This window comes from Gossypium raimondii, chromosome 3, assembly GCF_025698545.1.
Source record: "Gossypium raimondii isolate GPD5lz chromosome 3, ASM2569854v1, whole genome shotgun sequence".
NCBI lineage: Eukaryota > Viridiplantae > Streptophyta > Magnoliopsida > Malvales > Malvaceae > Gossypium > Gossypium raimondii.
Genome location: NC_068567.1, coordinates 52,679,936 through 52,700,182, shown reverse-complemented (window position 1 = coordinate 52,700,182; position 20,247 = coordinate 52,679,936). Strand labels below are relative to the sequence as shown.

Below are 20,247 nucleotides of genomic sequence, written 5' to 3'. Positions count from 1 at the left end.
AATCCCATTCCTTCACAAATTTGAAATCGCTAGAATTCATATCCCATACACATACTTTCATCCCATTATTCGTATAAGTATGATTTCCATACTATTCATGATTGTAGATTCATAATTTAATTAATTTCATATAGATATATTTCAATATGAACAAAAAATGTATAAAAAGGATTAGTGTAGAAGCTCACCTAATCCTCACTTATTGTCGTTCAAAACTTTAGATTCAACCATCTGACTAGAAATCACTGCTCAAGGAACATAGAAACATCATCAAAACCCATTCACATACCTTTAACCATTTCTCAAACATGGGCAACCTTGTACAAAGCCCATTTTTCTTTAATCTTAGCGTTCAACCAAAATTAACAACTTATTCTTCAGAATTCCTCCTACATAACTAAAATACTCACAGGAATACAAAGTAATCTTCTATTTTAGATTCGATATTTAGTTCCAGCCCAAGGGTAGCAAACCCTAGACGACTTCCAAATAAAGCCACAACAGCATTGTCAAAGGAAAGAAGAAGATAAAACGTCACCATCTCTCTAGCCCATTTAACTAATATTTATTTACAGATAAGAGCCATGTTCCCATAGAAACTTGACACGTGTCACACTCTTTCAAAATATTTTCATTAATGGTCTATAGCTGTAAATACAAATATAAATAAGAATCCAATATGGACAATACCTGGTTACCCTAACCAGAGGGGTCCTAATTACTATACTCATAATACAACTAGCATTGTTACTCTAATAACAAGGCATTCTACGCCTTTGGCAAGCACTCCTTTCAAAATCATCTCTCCATCAGGCTGTTATCTCATTAAAAAATAATTGAATACTAGGACCTCATCGAGTTGGCTGTTACATACTCTTAACCACTTAACACAGACTTCTTCTTAATATATTGCAGAAGATCAGGAAATCAAATTCTTACATACTCTTGTGGCGGTTACTATACATCCACACGTATACGCCAAAAAAACTTTTTATTGCTATGCGCCAAAACTTTAAACCCGCCAAAACTAAGGTGTTACACATTGCAACACTCCTTGTCTCAACAAGAATTATTAAATATCTTTAGGTGGAACGAGTTGAAACCGAGTAATTTTTTTTTTTGGAGGTCAGTTTTGAATTTTAAATTTTTAAATATAATTGAGCCATATCAAGGTCAACATGGAAGGTATAAAAGTTGGATCAATATTAAGACAAGAATCTTTTATTAGAATAGTTGAGATAAAATTATAAATTGTTGGGGCCAAAAGTAAAATTTATGTAAAAATCTTATATTAATTTTAAAGGTAAACTACACACAAGGTCACTAAATTATTAGTAAGTTTATATTTTGATCACTCAACTTCAAAAAAAGTTACAAAATGGTCATTGAACTATTCAAATGTTTTTATTTACTCACTGGATTTTAAGTTTTTTATATAAAAAAAAGTCCAACTAGTGAGTTCCAATTGACGATCAGTATGGTGAATCAGTCCTCATAAATGAGTAGGAGAATCTAATTTAGTTTTAAGTTGATCTAACGATTAATGTCGAAGATCGAAAAAGAAAGTTATTTGAATTTTGGTTCGCAAGTTCATGTCGTTCAAAGCTATTTCATAAAAAAATTTGAACTATAAAAGAGATGTGAAAAAAGAGCTTTTGATTGGTATAGAAGATATGAACAAAGAATGACATACATCAACAATTTAATAATCTAGTGACTTAAACAAAAACTTTTAAATAATTTAGTGACATTTTGTAACTTTTTTAAATTGAGTGAATAAAAAATAAACTTTTTAATAATTTAATAATTTTAAGTGTAATTTGCACAAAAGGAAATAAAAAAAATAGAGTAGGAGCCAAGGCGCATGGATCTCTATCCCCGAGGGATCTATGGATCAGTGCAAGTAAAAACATTTTCTTGTCATCACTAATACCAATATTGTTAAATGATTTTTCAAAATTGCGGATTCAAGAGAGCTTAATTACGTAATATTCAGAGATTAAAGGGTGATTAAAATATCTTAAAGAAAAGGAAAAAACAAAAATCCCAAATCAGACTAAATGACAAAACGGCCCTTGATACTTTTGTCCTCTAATCCTTTCACTTTTTTAGAAGCTTACCTGCCGCACCTTCGCTCCATCCTTCTCTATAACATAGCAAATGTAAAGGGAATTGGAAACTCCAACAGGACTAAAATGGTGTTCACTGCAACAATCATCGGATCAACTTATTAAATATGGGGTTCCGTAATGCCAGAGTTTCTAATTCCTGAGGTAGGTCAACTAAAACCTTGACTCGGTTACAAGTGTTACAAACTTAGAAGAGTACCTGTTGTTGTTCTTGTTCTTGTTACACCAATTACGAGCTAGTTCCCTTTTTTTTTCATTATTACCAAGTCTTCTACCTAAGCAATCCTCTTACTTGTAAATCTTTAGTCTAAGATTAGATTTTTGCCAAACCTAATTGGGTGAACTGAGCTGGGGTTATGTTGTAGGTGCAAGAAATAATGTGCCCATTGCTTGTTCATTTTAGTTTCCTGGGTTCCATATAGGTGACTGTAGTTAGTTTTGGTTCAAGAAAGTTGAAGAAACAGGTGCTTCTAGCATGCCCATTTCCTAAAATGTCTTGGATACAATCTCAAATCAAGCTAAAAGATGGTGGTTTGAGTTACCATCCTCACTCTCTACTTTCTTCTCCGTATTCTTCTTCTTCTTCTTTCTCCTCTCCTCCATTCTCCTACAGTAATGATAACCAAAAGCAGCCAAACTCCCTTTCGTCATCATCTTCAGCTAGTAAAATAAGCCCTGCTGTTTTGTTCATCATTGTTATTCTGGCTGTTATATTTTTCATATCTGGCCTTCTTCACTTGCTTGTCAGATTTCTTATGAAGCATAGGTCTCCCTCATCTGTATCAGAATCCAACAGATACCCAGAAATGTCAGGGTCTGATGCTTTCCAAAGGCAGTTGCAACAACTCTTCCATCTTCATGATTCGGGTCTGGATCAAGCTTTCATAGATGCTCTACCTGTGTTTCTATATAAGGAAATAATGGGGTTGAAAGAGCCATTTGATTGTGCGGTTTGTCTTTGTGAATTCTTGGAACAAGATAAGTTGAGATTGCTTCCTATGTGTAGTCATGCTTTCCATATAGGCTGTATAGACACATGGTTGATGTCTAACTCTACTTGCCCTCTTTGTAGAGGGACCCTTTTCACACCTGGGCTTCCAATTGAAAACCCAGCTTTTGATTTGGAATATCCAAGGGAAGAAAACATGTTATCAAGCAATGGAGGAAGTGGGGTGTCTCTTGGCCCAAAACCTTCAGAGAGTGACATTGGAAAGAGGGTGTTTTCTGTGAGACTAGGCAAATTTAGAAGTTCAAATGATGGAAGTGGAGGGGAAGTAGGAGGTGGAGAAGGTGTATTAAGAGAAGGGGAGACCAGTAGCAGTAATTTGGATGCAAGGAGATGTTACTCAATGGGGTCATTCCAATATGTGGTTGCTGATGAGTTGCAAGTAGCTCTTTGCCCTTCTAGAGGTGGCAATGGTACTGCTAGTATGAAGTTTGTGAAGGGAAGAATTGGACAAACTGGGAATTCATCAAATGATGGTGATGTTAAGGGAAAAAGGATTAACTTGACAAGTAAAGGTGAAAGCTTTTCTGTATCCAAGATCTGGCAATCGTCTAAGAAAGGTAAATTCCTAAGAACTTCAGATACAATAGGCTCTTCCTCAGTTACTGTTGGTTTGCCATGGACTGATAGTAGAGCTCAGGTTACCTAAGGTAGTTACTGTTCCTTTGTACTTCACCATAGTAATATATATTCAACGAATCTTTTTATTTAAAGCCCTTTCCTTTTAGCTTTTAGCTTTTACTTTCGCTTTTCTTTCAAAGAAATTTGATTCTTTAATAGTGCAACTGCAAGTGCAATGCAACTTCTGTGATTTATGCTTCTTTATGTTCTTACTTTATGGCAAATGGGAATTTACTCCGTCTTTGAGGTAAAATTCCATGTGGTGCCTAATATTAAAAACATTTGCTTTCGTCCTGTGAAATGCACACATTCAATTGTTGATAAAGTGATGCCTTTTTCTTCTCCCTCTGCCAGCACTGTATACCAGAAGAGAATAATACAGAAAGAAAAGAATATGAGGTCAAATAATCTGGTGCTCTTTCTATGAGAGGCTTTTTAATTTTTATTTATTTACGATAAATGATGAAGTCCATTAAATTGAAGTTTTAAGAAGAACCTTTTTTGCTTGGTATGAATGATGAGGACGGTGGGATCCCAAAAAAGTGGTTTGAAGGACTCTAGTGAGTGTAACCATTATATGAAAAGTTGACATCAGACATAAGTCAGTGGATGGTGGGGTCTTTAACAGTGTTTTATCTCACTCTAATTTAAGTTCAGATCCCAAGCTTACCCCATTATTAAATTTCATTAAGAGTAGAAACTTCATTTAACCCACACCACATGTTGATGAACTGATAGCACAGGGTTGGGTTGAACCTTTCTTGAAACTTGAAATTGTTTTTTACTCCTCCCTCATACCTTTACAGTAAAGGTTAAAAAGCATGGATTCTTTTTTCTTTTTTTTTTTTGTAACATTTTGGTATTCGGATTGGGTTTTGATTATTTTGACGTTGAATCCGGTGGGATTTTAAAAGAGGGGAAATTTTATCTAGCACTTATTTTCCTTTTCACCCTTCATATGATATGATTAGAGAAGACGAAACTGTATAGGCACAATAGTGATATAATGAGAGAGGACAAAACTGCTGGAGTCCCTGAATGTTGTCTTGTTCATCACAAACATTATTAGATAGGCAAGCGAGAATTGACTTAGAATAGAGGTGAGTTTAGATTGGCGGTGTGTTTACCTACGGTTAGTGTAAAAATAACGGTAGTGATGAGATTAAATATTGTAGCGATACTGTAGCGTGAAACAAAAAGTAAATTAAACACATCATACCACACCTAATCATTCATCTAAATTTATCCTAGATGAAGTGCAGGAGCTGGAGCCAAAGGTGACAGCTATTTGATTGAGCCCAAAGTCAAAACAAAAGTGATGGCATGAGCAATGCTAGAGTGGCAGGCATGACGGGGGATTTGGTAAGCTAAGTGATCATAGTAGTACCAACTACATGAGAGAGAAGCACGTAAGTCAAAAGTACATAGCAATCCAAATCAATCTTTTTACATGCTCAAAGATACAGTTACAAAGACAAACCGACAGCATGCATTATTGAGATATTGATAGAAGAATCCAAGGTCTCTTCTGTCACATTTTTAACCACTCTGCTCACCCTCATTTCAATTTACACTTATTATTTTAACCATCTGGTGAGCCAACCCCATTTGAGACTTGAAGCTCTAGGTAGCGATCTTAAAGAGTAGCAGCATCTGGCACATGCTTTGGGGAGATAAAAGGCATCCCATGTGCATTTAAAAATAACAATATTGCATTGGGGTTTTACATTTTGAAATGCTCATTGCATTCTTCTCTCCCTAATAAATTTTATATTTATAATAAAACACCTCTGTCCCATTTTTTATTTGTACTAGTATTCATTTGAAATCGAGAAAAAATCACAAAACTCTAGGAAAATTAATATGAAGTCAAGTAATTCAAAACAAAAAACTTTTGCCAGCTCGAGAGCTGCCATGTTATATAACTAATTAGGAATACTTTGATATTTACATAAGAAAGTTTATATATTTATATATGGGCAATACACAATAGCTTTCCTATATTCCCTTTTCTCAAGAGGAAGTCCAAGTTGCAATTAGTAAAAATTGCACATACTATAATCTGAAATCAAATATATTGCACTCTACTTTGAAGGTAATTACAAGAATCAAAGATTAAATTCCAGATTTCCTCTTTTTAGAGTTTGATAACCAAGCTCTAAGAATGGAATGAGAAACATCGTATTAGCAATTAAGATTAAAACCTAATGAAACAGATATAAAAGGCACAAAACCAAAATTTAGCACTACGAAATTGGAGTAAAGATAATGTCCCCTCGGATAATAACAAGGTAAGAATGAGTTCCATAAATAATTCCGTGCTCAAATTGCAGGAACAGCATACTTTCACCTTGTAATTCCAAATATAACACATTTCAGTTTCTTGTGTATTTTAAGCCAAAAATTCTATTCCCCACAATTCCGCACCGAAAGGGGTTTAAAGTAATGTACATAAGATCACCTAAAACTGAGAGAATTTGTTAACAAATTATTGCACTAGCATACTACAAATGGTGGGATGAAGCTTCTCAGAGGTAAAACAAGATACAAAAGAAAAGGAAAAACATGACTATATGGTGCACATATCCGTGGATGAACCAACCTCACAAATTTTGGGGGAAATTGTTTATTTGTCTTTCTTCCAAAACATCTTTGTTGTTCGTCTTGTACGCTATCCTTACGCGCATGACCAACGATTTCTGGAAATAAAATACATAAATGACTGATTTAACCTAAAAATAAATAAGCAAAATGGTTGCATACCACACTAAGAATTTCTTTCCAAACACAGGTAGCAAGGCCAAGGGTAAATTAACTGTTAAGAGGTTACAGAAAACCTAAAATCCATGGAAATAAATTGTCACCCAAAGCCTAAAAACCGCCTGACTCCTCCATAAAGACGCAAAAAATAAATTGCACATGCATTTAAATTCTTTGCTATAATGGAACTACTACATGCAAGCATCATTTACCATGATGCAGGAAACAAAATCTGCAGCTGCTACTTAGAAGTTCAAGAATACTTTAAATTATAAAATGGAAGAATAGCAACCCAAAAATCTTTAAGTGAAGGATGGCTGCCTCAGTATGGAAGTTTAGATCAGAGAGCAACATATCAGTTCCCTAGAGCAACTTTAATTAACTAGAACAACTAGATATATTAGATAGTATACTAAAGCTTTCTCTTGCTAAGATCTCAGATTCAGAATCCATAATATAAACATTAAGAAGACTCAGTAAACATACCTTCCCATGTTGGCTATTAGTGACCTTCAAATTTTGTGTGATGGATCCATCACCGCTTGCAGGCAAAGTGTTGCTGCTAGCTGGATCTAAGTGCAACTGAAGAAACTGCATAAAAGCAGCAAAGTACATATTAAAAGGAGAAGCATGCAAAACCCAATGTAATAAATAGAAATTCAATGGTTATTTTTAGTAAACATAGCAGCTTCATATATTTTGTGAAAATAGTGAAGCCTAGATTTTAGGAACCCGCCAAACGCAGTTAAAAAAGTTCAAGTATCCCCAGAAAATAAAGAACTATTAGTGAGGACAGGCTTTAGTTCACAAACTGAAAAGTCTTTTTTTATTTTCACATGAACCTATGATAAATAAAAAGCAGCAGGAGCGAACAATAAAAGAATGCAAATTATACCTCTAACAGATTGCACTGAAACCCAATTATTTTTTTACTAGAAGTATAGAGTGTAAAAGCAAACTCGGTAAGCAAACATCTTGAGTTACCTTTGGAACTGCTGCCTGGAAAAGAAAATCATTGTAAACATTAGATGACAAATTTGTAAAAGTAGCCTGGATCAACGTTGTTTGAGGGCTCCCTGGTTGCTTTGAAAAGTTGAACATCACTCTTAAGGAGCTGCTCTCGTATGCAACTAAAGATGGATAAGCTTGACCATTTTCCTCTGCCACAGAAAAGAAGACTATAACACCTTTGGCAACTAAAAGGCTACCAAATCAGCCGAACAGATCCCGAAACCTATTAAAACTTACCGGGCTTTTGAGGACCAGGGCCATGCCCATCCAATAAATCCATCATTGGAGCAGCGTTTACGGGAGAAGTGGCATTTGCAGAAAGTGAGGAAAGTGATGCAAGCCCATTAAAATTTGCAAATGGGGCTTTGTCATCTTGACTGGAGGATAATATGTCAGATGCAGACGAGCCGGTTTGCACAGGAAGCGACGTTCCGATTGACAAAAGATCCAACAAAACATCTGTACTAGCTTTTGGAGGCTTACCAGCGCCTAACAATTCAAAAATAAATCAAACGTTTTCAACTACAGGAAAGAAGAGATTAGAAACTGAAAATAGTACACTTTTAATCATGAATGAAACATTATAACATTTTTATGCCTATGCCATACAGAGTTCGCTATTGGAGAAGGAAGGCAGTAAAAGCAATGACTAGGAGATACTTATTTTTCTTTAACATTGTTACACTCTAGAAACTGCCAAATTAATTGACTATGCAACATAACCATATCATCACACCCATTATACTTGCAAACCAATCTAGATTTATACTTATGATTAAAGAAATCAAATTTAAAAGCGACTATCATGTACTTCTATCGAACAACTCAAGAAGTTGGTTTGAATCCAAATGTTTAGAAACCACTAATTTCAATCAACAGGTGTTTGCCTGAACTATTGTCCACTATGGTTATTGTCAAATAGAAATAATTAACTCTGAACAAGTAAAGATAAATTAAAGAGATAAAATAAACATTTGGATTCAACTGACTTATTACTGTGAAAATGCTACTGTTAGCATCACACTGCCAAAAAAACTAAGGTGGAATATCAAGGTATTTCAAAAGTGCATGCTTGAAAAACTAATTTCACTCCTCAAATCAACACCAACTAACCTGATGGTGCAAGAGTTGGTGACAAATCAACACCGAGAAGATCCTGTGGAAAATCACCACCAGAAGAGCTAGGTGCAGGGACATCGTCTGAACTCAGGTCAAGTAAATCTGGAATAGGAGCTGTAGCGGGTTTAGCAATTCCATTTGGAAGATTAGAGGGTGCTCCAGAAGAGGTTGAAATAGCTGTTGGCAAGGAGCCAGCCCTCCTTCCACTGAAAGTTGCCTCGTCCAAAACTGGCATCCTTTCAACCAATGCAGATCTGTACAAATTCATTCATCAGCTTTGTAATTCACAACTATGCTATGATGCAGGAAACCCTCTAACGAAAGTAATGAGGTAAAAATACAACACAACTTTTTAATCATATACCTAATCTTTTGATGCTTCTGAAGAATACGATTAAATTCTATAGATCGCTGCTGCAGCTCAAGCACAAGGTTTCCTTTATTTTGGACAATTATACCCTTAATCCTCCTGAGATAGCAATCCATGAAAATTTATTATCTTTTTCATGTCATATAAACAAATAAGAAAATTTTCAATTACTTCAAAGGAACTCCACAATAATTAGGCGTCAAACTAATTTGCCAAGAAATAAATTCAACTGAGATAATGCATATAAAAGGTTCTTTTTAACCCATAGGACGAGGTAAGAAGCAGGTAGAAACATATAATTGTGCGAAGATGAGGGAGATAAACGATAATATGCAGGTTGGCAAGCATCAACATACTCTGAATAAGAAGGAAAACGAGAAGAGAGCTTTAACAGAGCAATCAGGGCCATTGCTTTAGTAGTGAGATCTGAAGTATGACGCTTAATAGCAACCTCTACGGCATCCACAGCATCACACTCTGTTACCTGCTTAGGAAATAAATTTAACTGAAAACTTTCGAAAAGCATTCATTAGTGCAGACACTGAAAAGAGAAAAGGATCCAGACATGGAGAACTTTCAGCTCAGCATATATCATGTTAAGAATCTAATTAGTTTGAGAATTGTAATGAAATTATTTGATTCCAAGGAAAAGACCCAGAGTGACAAAGAACTACATTGCTTAACACCCATTAATACATATGATTAAAAGCAAACTCAAAATATTTCAACAGGAAAAAACATAAAAATACCTAGACAAGATGCTTTGAATAAAATTAGAAGGTACTTTACAATGCCTTGTCAAAAGGGGAATTGAATGATTCCTTGCCTATTTCTACATCTGCAAAATCACATTACCCGTAACCCAAAATCAATGCCATACTTGGTCAAGATTACTTTGATTAATCTGTAAAATAGATTTATAACTAGCTAGCTAAAATTTATTTGATTGTTATAAATTACCACTAAAATTGAAATTCCACAAGAAAAACCTAGAAAATTCACTATTTGATGAAAGCCAAAAAAAAAAGAAAGGGAAAATAGTTGCATGTTCTTTACTACCAGTTAACAAATTACTTGAATTCAGTTTGATAGCACACAGGATAAGCATCGAAGTAATGAAAATCTTCGCAGAAAAGGTCCTAATCAACATTCTTCAATTAGAAGCTTCCCCCAGCCTGGCTGTTTTCCCCTTTTTTCTTGAGATATAGAAGTGCAACATGACTAAAGACTAGCATGTAAACAATTTCATGAATAAGGATACACTTACAGTTATTGGGTCTTCAATATCAAGCATCCCCACATTATTCACCAACATATCACCATATTCACCAATACACCAAACTGCCACTCGAACAAGAGTTTCCTGATAAAATATCAATGTGCATTTGGATAATTAAGTAGATAAACATATTAAATTTAGATATATAAAATCCACCATGAGAAAAACAAAGAATACCTGTTCTGTTGATGTTAGGAATGCTCTGTACAGTGCCCTGACTGTATATCCATGGAGGTCAGAAGCATTAGATATGACAAAAATAAGGGCATGCCAGACTTCATCTTTCACAAAATTTCCAGCCTATTAAGCAAATGATAAATGTTAGTACTCTTGGAACAAAATAACTTGATAGAAACGTTGAAAGAGCCAAGAAGATAAAGAAAAAAAAAAGTGCCATTATACCCAAAAATGGGAAAAAATTAACCTCCCTTTTTCACTACTAAATATTTTGTGATATAAAAAGGAGTACACATCCAGCAGATCAAGGAGATTCATGCACCAGGAAAAGGTAAAAGAACAAGCATTTGATTAGTTGCTTGAATGTTTGTGGCCATTATCCTATTTTTTTATTGAAACTCACCAATAAAATGCAAAAACATTGACACATGGCGAAGTGCGAGTATAGTACACAGTAAGATGAACCATTACTGACTAAACACCTCAATTCCACACTTTTTGGTAAATTGCTGCGTTCATATGGTTTCTTCATGTAGTAAACAGTGACTAAATACCAATTTGTCTCAGGAAAGTGTTAGCTTTTCTATTATGCTTCAGGTCCAAAAACCATTGACCACTTTTCTGGATCCAACAGTAGTCCTTAACAAGTTACTGGCTGTGGTGGCTTGAAGTCTTACAACATTATGTCGTGTACTCACACACAAAACATTGCATGATCATTAATCAAAGATTGAAATGACATGGGTAATGTGATAAAGAAGTTTTTAGAAAACGTAATGTTCAGCAACACCTACTAGGAGCAAAGACTGAGATGGATGAGACTCAAAGAATAAACAATATAGTAGCAAAAGAGAAACTTGGACAGCAATGAATTAAGTGCAATATGACAAATGAAACATCTTTATTCCAATCATATGGTGATTCTATGAAAGACAACACATACCTCAGAAAGAACCTTGAGCATTTGATCAATGTACCAAATCTTCTCTAAGGAAAACCTGAGGGATAAATATAATTGTTAATTGACAACAGAATGTTACAAAGTAATTCCAAATTAGTCTTTCAGCATATCCTCGGTCAACAGAAAAATTCTCTGATATACCAGAAGAACATACCATCCAATATTATGAAATGATAGAAGGAGCATCTATTAATCTAAGCAATTCATTAAAATTTACTATATCAAATGGGTTGTGTGCAATAACTGCTTTCTCCAGTAGAAATAACCAATCATTTTAAACGGTCCTAAAAATTGAGGTTGGACAAAAGAGTATACACAGCATATACAGCGACATACAAGCACACATGCATACATGAAATTACTGAGGCGAGCAGAGAAAGCATAAAGATGACAATTACAGAAGATATAGAATACAAAAGACACGTTGAAGTAGCAATTCTCATGTAACTAACAAATAGTATAACATACTTTTCAACAAGGGAGCAAATCTTGGCAGTAAGATCTCCCTTAAATTCTTGATCGCTTACTTCCAAATATTCAATTAGCTCTTTTATCAAGGGCTTTACATTGTTTTCATTCACCAGCAAGTACAAGAGTTCAAGTGCCCTTTTCCGAATTGAAGCATCTGAATCCTGGACAAGGAAATGTCAAATCAAAAACTTTTCAGTTGCACGTGAGAAAACTCACTTTTTGACAACGGCACTTCAGAATCAGATCAGATTCCACATCAAAAGCAATGAAAAAAATGCTGGAAACTATTTTTATTGCTCAGAGTACCAAGGATATCTACCCAGTTCATCATCCAACCTAACCCTGACCCAAGCCCAAGGGATGGTTGTGAGAATTCTTATATCTCCTAAAATAAAATCACAACGAATCTGTCTAATTATCAAGCAAAAGGCAAGAAGAACAACCAACCACAAAAAATCATAACAGTCACATCACATGTAAGACAACTAGAGGGTTCCCTAAATAAAAAATAAGGAGAAGAGAGAGAGAGACGACAACAGGGTCTTTATCCTTAAGGGAAAAAATAAGAGATCAAGTGATACCAAAAGAGAGAAATTGTTATCGCTGCTTTAGCAAGTGATAAAAGAGTTTTTAATTCCCTCCCGTATGGTGTTAGCCAAGAACAAATAAATACCAGAACCAGATACTTTGGATAGACAAAAGGAAAGCAAAAGCAAACCCCTTGGGTACTGCTTGAGCAAGAACTTCCATCAGAAGCCAATTGAGAATCATCAGAAACAAATTTAAATATCTTCAGATACCTTTACGCAGTCCAAAATTGTTGCCCTGTGCCTCTGCACTGCTTGAGCATCCAACGTTGTAGCCCTCATAAGCATGTTTAATGCAACATATCTGGAATACAGGCGAGGTTCAGTTGCACAATATAGTAGACCAAGAAATATGTAGAAAGGGATATGAAAAAATCAAAATAAGATTTCAAAGAAAATACCTGATATTATTGTCACGATTAGACAAGAATTTCCCCAAGATATTTATAGCAAGCACACGTAAGCCACCATCATCTTCAATGCTCATGATGGTTTCAACACATTCATAAAGAATAGCATTTCCTGCATTTTTATTTGACTCGGTTTTTGTTGCGACCTAAGGAAAGAAAATACAAGAAAAGTAAAATAAAAGAAAGCTTAACCTCATTAAGCAATGAAACATTACCGTAAACCATGAAAGGAGTTATCCAAAACATTTTCAGTTTCTAATTTCACTGGCAGAAATCAGCTTTAGAAGCAATATCCAAAATACCCAATCTCGTATACCATCTTGTCAACTAACATACTTCGAGTAATTTCATTAAGATTTATTAATGAGCAGAAGCAATAATAGAGTGGAATGTCAGATTTATTTTCCAGAAAACATTTTTAGGACTTTGGACATATTAAGAAAAATGATAGGTCACGGAAAAAACATCACAACTGACCTGGGCAAGTATGTCAGTCATACGATCACTGGCATCAGCATCTCCCTGGCCCAATATCCGCAAAAGCTTAAGTAATCTTATATGAAGGTAAGGATCAGTGATGCCAGAAATGTCATACTCAGGTGAATAGGGGCTGTTTACTATATCCCTCAGAGTTCTGACCAAACCTTCTGTGCACTTCTGCAATAATTATAAAATAAGCTACTATCAAAATTACAAAACTGACTGCATTATCCATTTTTGAAAAATTTCTTCCCTCAAAAATTAAAAATATGGTTCAAACCAATATTTACAGGATAAAGGAGCCCTATTTTTGCTCAACTCCAAAGGTCTAACAAGTTCATAAATCCTATTGAAAACAAATTGCAAAATGAGCCTGAAGATCTTAGTATAAATTGAAGGAAATAATAACCAACTGTTTAGAAAAAACACCAGTAAGCTTGATCCTTTCAATCCTTTTTATCATAACTACTCTTCTTCCAGAAACAGAACAAAAGGACTGGTGGTAAAGTAGACAGCTCTGCTCGCATTGGGTGCTCCAAAAAATACCAAAGCAGATACTAAATATTTATAATTTTATATAGGAGCAGACAAGTAAAGCAAATAATTCATGAACTCCATAGAGTGTCTTTCAGATGCTATAGCTATGAGCTGTTGTGCTCATAAGGTCAAGACCAGTATACCTTTCTAAAGTATTCAAGGGCTTCTGAGCTGACTTTACATAGATCTGCACAAAGTTGAACTCCTGTTATCAGGACCCCATGATGCTTTTCTTTAAGTAGGGAAGCGGCACAATTGATAAAGTTTTCAGCCAGGTCTGGAACTTTCTTTATGATCCGTATGGAGCACAATGCTGCCTACAACAAGAGTCAAGAGCTCTTAAAGATTGCAGGCAGATCACTGAAGAAATTGACGTATATATAACCTAAAAATTATCAACAAATGCACATTATGAGAATTCATAACCAAAGCCACTTTGCACACACGGGCAGGAGGGGAGGGATGTGGAAGTGGGAGGCCTGTTTAATTGAATCAATCCTCCAATAGAAAAGTGATATTGCAGTTGAACCAATTCAGAACATTGAAAAATGCCATCATAGAATGGTTGGCAATGATCATTAGATGTCTTTCCCTCCCCATCAAACAAGAAAACTGAAGTTGGCTATCTTGGAGTCACACATCAGACTTAATAGTTTCAATACGTTAGCATTTTTCCCTTGAATGATTGTATGCTGCAAATTCTTCTGGTTAAGAAATGTAGGCAGAAAAAATATCCAGATTTGATAAAAGTAGCTGCCATATGAATGGTGCAGAATATCATTGAACGAATATCACATCATACAGATGGCATCTCAGTTATGCAGTCTCCAGTACTTAATCATCAGTTTACACTTTTAACCTTTTAATTGACAAAATTACAAACGCATTGTTGCAAAGAATAAAGGGCACAAACAGAAATATTTGAAGTGCTCAACAGAATAACCCAAAACTTTCCTACTCCTGCAGAAGAGGACAGAGAAGTTATCATTTAAGAGGGGATACTCAGCATTAAGCATAAGAAATTCAAAAAGTCTAGAGTCCAGTGGCCTCCATTTTCTTCTTTACTTCACATCTATATGTGATGAACATATCTTTGAGTTAAGAATAGGACACACTTACTTTCTTCCTGATATTTGGATCTCGAAACTGCAGCAATCTTTCTACTTCAGGTGCAAGATCACGGGCCATTTCTGCTGAACAAATATTACCCAGTGCACAAAGAGCAAGTCCTACAATGTACTGGTTTGAATGGTTCAGATCTCTGCATATAAGTTAAGGTTCCTGCAAGTAAAGCAAATCTCTCCATTTTCTTGTTTTTACACTTGTAATACAACCCTATCAGGCACAACAATATTAACCCAGAACAGAACTGATTAAAGGGAAAAGGAAATGGGAACAAAATAAGCTTGAGAAGAATCCACGCAAAAGATACTGCTTTAATGAGTTTGTGACCAACATGAGAACTTCTTGTCTTTCATCAAGAAGCAACATAAGACCAAGATATCCTATCCTCTTCTCTGGAAATCCAGCAGATGCAATCAACTTCAAGCACTCCATTTGGCCAAAATGAGTGGGATATCCAAGTATCTGAATGAACATGAGTTTTGCCAGGTTACGGTGCCTATAATCTTGATCATCTTCATTAATTGAAGCACGAATAGCAGCACACTCTTTCCTTACAACAGCACGCTCTTCTGCTGCAGTTTTGCATGCACGTATAGCCCGTATCATGTCCCTGCATTGGAGAAGTAAGTTTAAACCATTTTCAATTAATATGTATATAAACTACATGTGCATTTTCTATGCCTGCCATTTTACAAAAAGTGTGTCTAGGTGCACCAGGCATGCACCTCACCTAAAAGGGTTCGAGGCACTAAGTCGCACGGTGCATGCGCACCTTTGTGGATGCCTTAACGATGCTACATATAATGCAAAACTAGAGACAGTACAACTTGCGTGACCAAACCAGCCAACGTTTTAGTTGTCATCTATGTAATAGTACCTCCTTACAACAATGCTATTTAGTTGTCATCTATGTAATAGTACCTCCTAACAACAATGCTATTTAGTGCATCATTTAATATTATCAACATTTCAAAAAAAGAAGATCAACCTACTTTCAAACCAATTATTAAATGGGTATGACACATTTCTACAATTTCATTAATAGTTGCAAGTTGCAACTAACTCGAGATAATAAAAAGGAAATCAAGAGATAATCGGAAGAACCAAATTATAAAAACCCCAAACAGGCTAACATATTACACTTAGCTCTAAATACATACGCAATCATCTTTTAAGTTGCACGAACCACAACTGAACTCCCGAAATTCTAATCACGGTATTAAAAAAAAAAAAAAACAGCTCTTATAAATTTTAGTCACAACTCCAGTCCACTCAAATAAACAAACTCATGAGTTGTTGATCTGATCTTCAAATTAAAAGGAAAAAGGAGAAATAAAAGAAGAAATGGGTAACAGTAGGAATCGGTGCTCACCTTAGACGAGTACCGGAAGAAAAAGGATTCATGATCGTATTAAGGTAGGAAACTCTAGTAGAGAGGTCGACACAGATGGAATAGAAACTAAACCAAATGCTGCAATTAAATCGATCACCAAAATAGCACTATTCAGAATTAAACCGTACTGTTTTTTTTTTTTCTCTTTACGCAAGCTTAAAGAATGTGAAATTGAAGATCCAAATGCTGGAATTCGGAGATCTAAGAAAGAGGAAGAAACGGAGAATTGGATCTGAGAGACCGAGAAAACGGAGTCTCTTTTTCTACTTGAGAAAAATGGGAGCACAGCGGTCAAATTGGCATTTGTAAGTCCAGTCAGTCGTAAATATTGGGTTAAATTTGCAAGGGGGATATTCGGCTTATTTATTGGTTGGACATGACATGGCAGGATTTCATTGGGCAGTTAGAGAGATTTGTTTGTAGTAATTAGTAACGGCTCTGCAGGCTTCGCTGTTTATTCTTTTAATTTGGTGTATCAACTTCAATTTTTTTCTTAATTTGATAACTAATTTTCTTTGTTTAATTTAGTTTTTTTCTTATTTCATACTTAACTTGTTTTTATCTAATTTAGTACTTAAACTTGTCAAATGATATATAAAATTACATCAATATATTAACAATGTTTTTTATGAAGTAGCAATAATATTCAAAATGTATGATCGATATGTGATCAATGATATGGAATTTTTATATTTTAAATGTTTAATTACTTTTAGTTTATTTTATTTTATTTTAAATTTTACATTTAACCTAATGAATTTCTTTTATTTTCGGTTTTAAAACTTTTATTTTCTTCTTAAGTATTAATTTGTGAAGAACGATTCAAAGCACAATTTGTAACATGAATTACCTCTTATAGTGATGATATTTTTATGGAATTAAGGGCTTTGTAAAGATCAAGCCATGCTTTAAGCATGTAATCCATTTTGAATCATTATTACCAATAACAATCAAAGTAATCTCAACCTCAATAAAAACTAAACTTTGAGCATATTGTTTAATGCAACAAAAGAAACTCCAAATAAATGTAATAACTCTTACCATTAAATTCCTTGTCATCTATCACATGTCAATCATACATTAGCTATTTTTGTTCCCTCATGAAAAACTAACATTATGGTAATTTGTATAACATTTTACAAGTTTAGATACCAAATTAGGAAAAAGTGTTAAGTTCAAGTACTGAATTGGGACAAAAAAGCTAGGTAACCACTTAAGAAAAAGAGTCACGTTTAAGTATCAAATTGGGCCAAAAAACCTTAGGTATCAAATTTAAAAAAAAAAAGTGTCAAGTCCATGTATCAAATGTTATATTTTTAAGGGTTTTTTTTCTTCTTGTTGTTGTTCAAACTATGAAAATTCATTGAAAACAAAGGAATTACAACAAATAAATAAGTTCAGTTGTAATACAAAATACCCAATTTATCCGACAAGAATAAAATATTGTTTCTTAGCAATCCAATCAGCTATTTGATTATTAGGTCAAATCACACGGCTAAAAAGAACATTTGAAACACAAGAAACCATCAAGAGGATATTGGAGATAAATGTTGAAACTTCCAAAGAAGTTGAGATCTTTCCATTAAGCATTTTGATTGTATAAAAGCAATTTTATTTAATGATGATGTGTTGCCATCCATGTAACACCCCGATACCCAACCCGATCGTTGGGTCCAAGCTACAATGTGTCACATTCATTGTCGGAGCAACTACGATCAAACTACATTTTCTTTATACCAATAAATGGTTAAATTTCAAACAATACATACATATGTTACTATATACATTCATTTTTGGGTCGTATATGAGCTTATGGAAGCTTTATTGCAAAACCGAGGTCAAATTATGACCAAATTATAAAAATTTTAAAATATCAGGTTGATGTCACGGTGTTGAGGGTTCTTTGTCGCGACGCAACATACTGACTTGATCTCATCACAACATTAAAGGACTGACATCACGACATGACCCCTGTTTTACAACAAACTCCAATTTGGTACCTATTTAACTGATCAATACAATTCAATATTCTCAAAACCAATCTTCAAAACCATTAATACCATTTCCAGCATACATTCTCAACATATCTCATCATATATATATATATATATATATATACATTTCTTAAACCTATTTGCTAACATCGACACTTGTGCCATTCAACATTCGTTTACACAATTGGCATATGCATTTCCCTTATAAACCATAAGTATGCCAACTTTCATACAATTCATCAAGGTATTATATTCACAATATGTAAATTAACTATTTAGCCATTATTACATTACCATTTTAAGCTTCAAATATAAGCATAATTATCTATTATATCAACAATCTGATTTAGCCTAAGTACATTATGTTTAACAAACAAAAAGACTTTACAAACATTGATGAGTTAGGGACACTTGGCTGGATGCCGGAGTTACTACTCGAGACCTCTAGATATACCTATACCTACATAGGGGAAAAACAAACCATACGCTAAGCAATAATGCTCAATGGTATTTCCATTATTCAAGTAAATATAACATAGGTTACAATCATTTGCATACAATCAATTTGAATTCTAATGTCAACCAATGTATATATACAACTCATGCTAAATATCATTCAATGTAATAGCATATATGTATATATATATAAATATGCTACCAAAGTACCAATGCATCATTTGAACTATCTAAATATTAGTTAAATTAACAAAGCTAAATGAACTTATCATGCCAACATATCAATGTCATTAAAGCTACAAATCTATTCAATGTTCAACATTTGATCATAACACATTTCATTTCCGAACCGAATTCATTCATTCATCATTTATACATATCGGCCCTTGACCTACCGCCAAACGTAATGGTAGTTTTAGTACATTTCGGCACTTAAGGAGCTTTTTTTGTAGTTTTATGTTTAATTATAGCATTTTCAGCTTTCGTAATTTAGATTTAATTATGTGCAAAATAAATATTTTTACGCAAAAATTGATGTTAGTTAACCTATTAGGCTAATTCAGGCCTTAGGTAGTTTTATATGTTTAATTGAGTGTGCAGGATGTGTATTTAGCAGCCCAACAGCCTTATGGACGACAGCCGAGGGTAGGACAAGTTTCCGAGACGCAACACATGAAATTGAAACTCCAAGTGAAAGATAATAGTGTTGTGTCGAGACACAGGTCTGAACGTGGGAGTCAAGAATCGAAAAGGCTAAAATCGTTCATGCAATCAATATTTTTCGAGATTATGCCCTGTAATAGACCTAATTAAGGTTTCTAAACATCCCTATAAATAGAAAGGTTATTGCTAATATGTAAGCAAGCCTTTAGGAGCCATAGTTAGCAGATTTAGGTTTTAGTTCATTTTATTTTCCATTTTGACATATTTTTTTCTTTTCGACTAGGTTCAACCGAACCTAAGTCTTTTCTATTAAAGTATTCAGCAGTTTTCTTTCATTATTCTTTTTCAAACATCAAAATTAGTTAACTATCAAGAGATTTCGCAACTCCGAGCACATCCGCTTCAATCAACTAAGCAATTTCTTACCATTTCTCTTAATTTAATTTATTTGTGTTCTTTTACATGTTAATTTAAATCTAAGAGTTATCGTGTCTAGATCCATGAGAGGCTAAGTCTCTAAAGAGATTAACGAGTGGATGTGGGAGTAGTTAACGGAGGAATGTGGGTTTCCCATAAGGGATTAGCTAGTTTTAAATTATGTCTACTTAAACCCTAGGATTGATGACTCTAAGAAGTAATCTAGGTTAAATGAGGTCGGGAGATAAGTTTGCCAAGTAAATCATAATTTATCCAGGTGG

The 20,247-nt window shown here is 34.4% G+C and overlaps 2 protein-coding genes across 4 annotated transcripts; one reads left to right on the top strand and one right to left on the bottom strand.

The window, feature by feature from the left end:
- Positions 1–2,108: 2,108 nt before the first annotated feature.
- LOC105794673 (RING-H2 finger protein ATL47) lies at positions 2,109–5,554 on the top strand. 3 transcript variants are annotated; one of them, XM_012623967.2, is made up of 2 exons: positions 2,109–3,111; positions 3,202–3,956. In XM_012623967.2, exons 1-2 carry the CDS (start codon positions 2,621–2,623, stop codon positions 3,782–3,784), a joined length of 1,074 nt encoding a protein of 357 aa, XP_012479421.1. In that variant the 5' UTR covers positions 2,109–2,620; the 3' UTR covers positions 3,785–3,956. The 3 variants fall into 3 exon arrangements, with proteins under 3 accessions (XP_012479421.1, XP_052484473.1, XP_052484474.1); XM_052628513.1 differs by adding an exon at positions 5,019–5,554 and having other exon boundaries at positions 2,110–3,695; XM_052628514.1 differs by adding an exon at positions 5,008–5,554 and having other exon boundaries at positions 2,110–3,695.
- A 483-nt stretch (positions 5,555–6,037) lies between these two features.
- LOC105794672 (AP-1 complex subunit gamma-2) lies at positions 6,038–16,743 on the bottom strand. The gene is made up of 18 exons (XM_012623965.2): positions 16,416–16,743; positions 15,351–15,653; positions 15,038–15,179; positions 14,062–14,235; positions 13,379–13,558; positions 12,893–13,047; positions 12,705–12,795; positions 11,902–12,065; positions 11,416–11,470; positions 10,473–10,595; positions 10,284–10,379; positions 9,373–9,500; positions 9,011–9,115; positions 8,641–8,900; positions 7,765–8,016; positions 7,501–7,676; positions 7,003–7,107; positions 6,038–6,455 (listed from the first exon to the last, which is right to left on the bottom strand). Exons 1-18 carry the CDS (start codon positions 16,445–16,447, stop codon positions 6,360–6,362), a joined length of 2,637 nt encoding a protein of 878 aa, XP_012479419.1. The 5' UTR covers positions 16,448–16,743; the 3' UTR covers positions 6,038–6,359.
- Between the last annotated feature and the right edge of the window lie 3,504 nt (positions 16,744–20,247).

What these genes read in the sequence shown, in the direction of transcription:
- LOC105794673 (XM_052628513.1), top strand. Translation starts at nt 2,621, where the DNA reads ATGTCTTGGATACAATCTCAAATCAAGCTAAAAGATGGTGGTTTGAGT. An exon ending in CTGGCAATCGTCTAAGAAAG is followed by an intron (nt 3,696 to 5,018) that starts GTAAATTCCTAA and finishes GATGAAGTGCAG; the next exon opens with GAGCTGGAGCCAAAGGTGAC.
- LOC105794672 (XM_012623965.2), bottom strand. Translation starts at nt 16,447, where the DNA reads ATGAATCCTTTTTCTTCCGGTACTCGTCTAAG. An exon ending in TGACTGACATACTTGCCCAG is followed by an intron (nt 13,048 to 13,378) that starts GTCAGTTGTGAT and finishes TTCTTTCCTTAG; the next exon opens with GTCGCAACAAAAACCGAGTC. An exon ending in CTAATAGCCAACATGGGAAG is followed by an intron (nt 6,456 to 7,002) that starts GTATGTTTACTG and finishes TTTTATTTCCAG; the next exon opens with AAATCGTTGGTCATGCGCGT.